The sequence below is a fragment of the Cervus canadensis genome, chromosome 17 (genome assembly GCF_019320065.1).
Source record: "Cervus canadensis isolate Bull #8, Minnesota chromosome 17, ASM1932006v1, whole genome shotgun sequence".
In the NCBI taxonomy this organism is placed as follows: domain Eukaryota; kingdom Metazoa; phylum Chordata; class Mammalia; order Artiodactyla; family Cervidae; genus Cervus; species Cervus canadensis.
In genome coordinates this window covers 53,533,598-53,540,374 of record NC_057402.1, presented here as the reverse complement: position 1 = coordinate 53,540,374, position 6,777 = coordinate 53,533,598, and the positions used below count along the sequence as shown (strand labels likewise).

General features: G+C 50.4%; 1 protein-coding gene across 4 annotated transcripts in view; it reads right to left on the bottom strand.

The window, feature by feature from the left end:
* Window positions 1–217: 217 nt before the first annotated feature.
* Window positions 218–6,777, bottom strand: part of CHD2 (chromodomain helicase DNA binding protein 2) — a 128,296-nt gene continuing 121,736 nt past the window's right edge. For all 4 annotated transcript variants that reach the window (XM_043490035.1, XM_043490034.1, XM_043490038.1 and 1 more), the window contains one exon: window positions 218–3,643. In XM_043490035.1, the coding sequence (XP_043345970.1) occupies window positions 3,310–3,643 (334 nt within the window). In that variant the 3' untranslated portion in view covers window positions 218–3,309. The remainder of the gene's footprint in view (window positions 3,644–6,777) is intronic.

The window sequence follows — 6,777 nt, the reverse complement described above, 5'->3', positions numbered from 1 at the left end:
TGCGGGTTAGGTCCTGGACCCAACGACACAACAGGGGCCCAGGTAGGGGAAAAGCTCCATTTCATAAGCTGCCCAAGAATCCCAATGATCCAGCGACTGGAGGGAGATGAGGAGGTGAGTGTGGTCCTGGGTCACGCCAATGCAATGCAACGTGTTCGCCTGATTCTAAAAATCCTCAGTAACACTTTTTAATATACAAGAGTCAAAAGTACAGCAGTTTTACAATGTAGGAAAATTTAATACATACTATATAAACAACATTATTTACATCAGAAATCACTAGGACAGTGGCATTTTTCACAAATATAAATTAATTACTGTTTAGTCAACAGATTTTAAAAGTCCACAATTTTACAATAAAGAAAAATCATCCGTCCCCAACCAAGTGGGGCGCAGATGGACTAAAGCAGGCTGGGCCCCTGGCCTGGCTCTCCTCGCTGACACGGCCGCCCCAGACGAGCCGGGGGCCCACCGCTCCTGCTGACGAGTGGGTTTTGGTCTGTAGGATTCCCGTGTCGCTGTGTGAATTCCTAACTGGGTTGCGTTTGCACCGCGCGCCCTGATGCGGCCCTCAGGTATCGGGGGTATCGGGTTAGGTCTGCAGCACGACGTGAGAGGTGTCCTGGGTTCCCGTCGGAGGGTGTAAGGAGGGAATGGCTGGAAGGAGGGGGAGCCCGGGGCAGTGGCCGATGGGGGGACCAGCCTGTGGTGACCGCGTCCTCAGCGGGACGAGGGCACACACGTGAATCCGTGCTCCTGCTCAGGTTCTCGGTGGCGCGAACTCTCCTCTTCCTCGGCCCTTGCTCTTTCTACCCAGTAACTACATCCTTCAGAGCCACAGAAAACCATCCTCAGAGACTCCGGGGGAGGCTTCTCCCATCCACGAGTGAGAGAATTCCTATCTGTGCAAATTTCTGGTTTCGACAGAAGCATACAGTATTCATACTGACTGACAACGAGGAAATGCTTCCTCTCTCCCAACCCACTCTGCAAACACACTCCGGCACCTAAGACAGATGCTTTTATGAGGATACTGTACTTTCTGTAATCAACTTAACACTGATCTGGCTGATACTGCCTTTTGCTGCAGCATATGGCACTAGAAGTCCTGAATGTGAACAAAAGGAAGCTCCTTTTTCCTCATGACGAGACATCTTTGGGAATAACTCACATCTCCTATCAACAACTTCAGAGGAAAAAAACCCAAAAACCGTGAGCTCTGAAATGCAGGCCCTGCCGGTCCTCCCCCTGGCCCCTCTGACAGGACCACGACCCGCCCTCCTACAGAGGAAGCCGAGCTGGGGCCTCTCTGCGGACCGCCACAGCCCGGCGATGGCTCGGGGACCCACAAGCCGGCCCGCCCTTCCTCTCTGGCCAGGCGAGACCAGCACAGGCAGCATCAGTACTGCGGGCAGGGACCCCAACCCGAGCAGAGGCAGTCTCCTGCCCCCCCACAGCAGTCAGGCATGGCCCAGCGGGGTGACCGCTGCCGGGGCTCCCTGCGGTCCCCTGGGCTGTGCTCCCAGCATGCGCTCTACAAGCCCAGGGTGAACGACCCCAAACACCAGGAGGTGCCGAGCCCACGGAACTCCCCACACCAGCTGTGAGGACCCTGCCTCCCACGAGGACCTTGGCACAGGCCAGCCGAAGACGCTCCGCAGAGGAGCGAGCGAGAGCCCCCCAGGCCCGCCCCTGCTTCACCGTGTGAGGCAACAGTAAAGGCATGAGTGGTGTGACGGTGATTCCTGGAGTCCCCTGGAGAGGGGCAGTCAGTGTGGGGAGCATAACCCTGTGGACACCCAGGGAAGGGCTTCCACCAGCTCTGAGCCCGGAAACCCACGGGCTCACTGCACGTTCAAGTCAGTTATTCTGTCTCCGTCTAGAAAGGCCTTTGCATACTCTAACAATACTGGCAAATTATCTTTAAGGTGAACGGAACAGAAGGCCCCGGAACCAGGAAAGGGCAAGGAGCCTGCTAATTACTGCAGCTAACCTCAACCCGTCCTCAGCTCTAGCCCAGCTCTTCCTATCTGCAGCTCAGTCACCCTGTCCTTGAAGGCTTCCAGATCTGGGGGAAAAAAATGAACTTAGGTTTAGACTTAGCTTGACCTCATTCTAAAAGATACTGAGTTCAGTTCTAATGATCTCCAACTAGCAGTGGCCGCATGTTCACCACAGGGAGTAACTGATTCGTATCTGGCCACCCACCGCGCAGTGGCAGGAGATGTGTGATTCCATGACTCCTCCCTCCTCAGGTTGTGCAAAGATGAGCTGCAGATGGTGACCCGCCGCCACACGGACCACACCACCAACCCCCCCTCCAGGCTGGGAAACCCACCCCCCACCCCCAGTGCTCTGCTCCGGTGCCGCCAGCACCCAGCCAGGCGCAAGCCTGCTCCCACCCCTTCTCTCCCCCCATCACTCAGTGTGGGAGCCGGAATCCACCCAGGATTCCCGAGCCCTGGCCACCCGCTCCCGCCCTGGCCCTCAAGGCGGCTCCCAGGCAAACCAGCCCCGCCCAGCGCAGTGCTGAACCATGACCTTCCCCCTGCAGGGGTTGGGGCTGGGATGGGGGGTCTGGGGAATGGGATGGTAGGGAAATGGGGGATGGAGGATGCGGGGAAATGGGGGTGGGGGGGTAAAGGAGGCCCACGCAGGAGACCACGCCTCTGAGACACATAGTGTGGGGCAATTTAGTGTTGCTGGGGAAGAGGCCGTGGAGGAGGTGGCCCCCGCCCCCACCCCCCGCCATCAAACAGTGAGGCTCAAGTGTCACTTCTCCCGAGGACACGTCTGAGGGGGTACCTGCTCCCCTGCAAGTCCTGTGGTGCAAGACCCCACCCGCGCATCCCTCGCCTGTCAGCAGCATCCGTCTCATCAGAGTGCACCAGACCCCGTGTGTCCAGCGGGTCCCAGCAGCCTTCATGCACACGTGCCTTCCCCGACCCCGCACTGAGGCCCAGGGCGACGAAACATTCACAACTCTAAGACCTCTCCTGCCTTCACTGGGAAACAGCCCGTGAAGCTGGTAGACAAAAGCATCACCGCTTCCTCCTGGCACCCATCCGAGTGGGAGGCCAGGACCAGGCCGGAATGCGATGGGTGCCCAAGTGCAGGAGGGGGTGACCCAGATCAAAGCCGGGCTGAGCCAAAGGCCCCCACGCTCTGAGTGCCCCTCAGCGGCAGGCTGATGGCAGCCCTGTGTCCAGAAACGCCCTCTTGGGTCTGGGTAACCGGCTCCTGTGGATCAGACCAAAGACGTCCAGGTGCTTCATGACGCTCTCGCTCCCCTGCTTTCCAAGCGGTCCTTTATGTTTTCCTAACATTCCAGTTATAATCTGGGTTGTTTTTCTGTTCTAGTGATCTCTCCAAAGGAGACCGATGATCCAGGGGTGACTTGGAATCATGAGGAGATTTCTGAGAAGGGGGAGAGCGAGGATCTGAGACTGCGGGGTGCAGCGGGGGTAGGGGCTGTTTATACTCCCCCAATTTGTCTGTGTGGAAAGAGCGGTGGTGGTCCGAGGGCCCCTGGCCGTGGTAGCCCATAGGGGGGCGGTGATCAGACATTCGTCGGAAATCCTGCTGGTGGTAATTTTGAGGCCTAAATTCATCCGATCGCCTCCGCTTAGAGTCATGATGGTGCCTGAAATAGAGACAGGAGAATCAGCTAAAGACCAAGGCTGGATTCCCATGCCTCCTCCGTCATCCACTGGCTCTTCCTCACGCTGGAGGACACTTCCAGGGACTCAGAGCAAATACTTACATACTAGAACTCAAAAAAAAAAAAAAAAAAACCCCAAACCAAAAGCAAACTAAAGTAGTAACAAAGGGCTATTTTATACTTATTGGCAAAACGCAGCCCATGAAATGACATGAGCCTCATCAAGTCTGCAATGAAACAAGCACAAACTTGACTCACTGATGGCTTTGTAAACTCACATTCCCTTCAGGAAAACTGGCAAGATCTACAAATACTCTCATGCTCCTCAACCCAGCCCAGGAAAAAAATAGAGCCACAGAAATTATTTTCTAAGTTATTAGTAACAGCAAAAACTCAAGCAACCTAGATATTCAACAATAAGTGCAGGGTTAATTACTTTCAAACAGACTCAATGTGAAGAATATTAAAATTTTTAGCTGGGACTATGGCAAACTGCTTGTTATAATGTTAACGGAGAAGCTGTAAGAGTCGACAACAACCCCCAGCTCAAGAATGGGCAAAGGACTTGAATAGACATTTCTCCAAAGGAGATACACAAATAGCTCCAAAGCACATGAAAAGATGCTCAACATCTTTAATGAGCATTAATCACTAGGTAAATGCAAGTCAAAACTACCATGAGGATGGCTACATTCAAAACACTGAAAATAAACATTGGTGAAAATGTGGCAAAATTGCAATTCTCATACATAGTTGGTTGGGACTGTAAAATAGCTCAGCTCTAGTGGAAAACAGTTTGGTGGTTCCTTAAAAGTCAAACGCAGAACTACCATATGACTAACAACTCCAACCCTAGGTAAATACCCCCAAAGCACTGAGACAGACATTCAAACAAACACTTCCATCCATGCTCACAGGAGCACTATGCACAATAGCCAAAAGGCAGAAAAACACAAACGCCTATTAATGAATGGAGGGATAAACAAAACGCAGCATGTATGAGGCTGGTGCAAAAGTGACTCTGGTTTTGCACTGTTGAACTTTGCCATTTGATATTGGAATACATACTTAAATAAATGTGTTTATGTTATACATCATTTTAATGAGCATTTCTCACTTCACTTTTTTTTGCTAATGACATATTACTTGCTGTTTATGTTTATTTTAGACTACAAAAATGATGTTAGACAAAAAAGCAAATTCGAGTGATTTTCTTAATGAGTTCAAAATGGGTGGTAAAGCAGCAGAGACAACTCACATCAACAACACATTTGGCCCAGAAACTGCTAATGAATGTACAGTGCAGTGGTGGTTCAAGAAGTTTTACAAGGGAGTTGACAGCCTCAAAGATGAGGAGTGCAGTGGCCGGCCACTGGAAGTTGATGTCAGCCAACTGAAAGCAATCACTGAGATGATCCTCTTGTAACTACACAAGAAGCTGCAAAAGAACTTAACGTCAACCATTCTGTGGCTATTTGAAGCAAACTGGAAAGGTGAAAAGGCTAAATTGGTGCCTGATTAGCTGACCACAAATCAAAACAATCATCATTTTTCTATAAAACATTGATCCATTTCTCAGAATGTGACGTGTGATGAAAAGTGGATTTTACCCGACAACCAGCGACAACCAGTTCAGTGGTTGGACTGAGAAGATGCTCCAAAGCGCTTCCCAAAGCCAAACAAACCCCGCACCAAAAAAGGTCACGGTCACCGTTGGGCGACCCGCTGCCCGTCTGATCCACTAGAGCCTTCTGAATCCCAGCGAAACCATTACATCTGAGAAGTATGCTTAGCAAGTCAATGAGACGTACCAAAAACTGCTACGCTTGCAGCTGGTATTGGTCAACAGAAAAATGAACCCAATTCTTCTCCACAACAGCAGCTGACCACAGGTCACACAACCAATGCTTCAAAAGCTGAATGAATGGACCAGGAAATGTTGCCTCATCTGCCATATTCACCTGACCTCTCCAACTGAGTACCAAATTCCCTCAAACATCTCAAAAACTTTTTGTAGGCAAAATGCTTCCACAATTAGCAGGAGGCAGAAAATGCCTTCCAAGAGTTCACTGAATCCCAAAGCATGGATTTTTATGCTACAGGAATAAACAAACTTATATCTCATTGGAAAAAATGTGTTGATTGTAATGGTTCCTATTTTAATAAAGATGTGTTTGAGCCTAGTTATAATGATTTAAAATTCATGGTCCAAAACCACAATTACTTTTGTATCAACCTAACATATACATTGGAATGTTATTCACCCGTGAGAAGAACTGGAGTACTGATACATGGTACAATGTGAATGAATCTCTAAAACATCATGTTAAACATCTGAAAATGCCAACTGTAAAAGGCCACATACTGTATGATTCCATTTATGCAAACTGTCCAGACTAAACAAGTCCACAGAAACGGAACGCAGAAGACTGGTGGTTGCCAGGAGCTAGGCAGAGAGAAGAAAGGAGTGGGTACGCAGTGGTCAGAATTTTCTTTAAGGGGATGAACATGTTTTGGAACTTGACAGAGGCGGTGGTTGCACAACACAGTGAATGCACTAAATAAATGTCCCTGAATTGTTCACTTTAAAATAATTAATTTATGTTATGTGAGTTTCACCTGAATGAAAAAAGGAGGAGGGGAGAGGATGGGAGGGAGGGAAAGAGAGAATGTCCAGGTTCCAGCCAAGATGGAGTACCAGGGACTATATCTACTGCTCAAACAGCCAGAAAGGGACAAAATGTGTGGACAACAGTTATCAAGACACCAGATGTCAGGAAAGAACAAACAGCGATTCCTATGGGATGAGGAACCAATGAGGTGAGTCTTACAAGCACCCGGCTCAGCAGAAGCCCAGACTTCCTGAGATGGGGCGGGGGCATCAACACGGCTGGAGTTCAAGTGTAGAGTGCAAGAGAAGAAAGTTGCAGAGAACAGAGCTCAAAGCTCAGCAAAGGTGTTCCGTCGGGTACCTAGTGGGACGCGGCTCAGGCTCACTACCCAGGAGCCAGGGGAACAACAGAGAAGGACGAGAGATGCGGGCGCCCTGTGCTCACGCATGGCTGGAGCAGTGCCTGCTCCCTTCTCACTGACCAGACTGGCGAACCTCCCGCTCC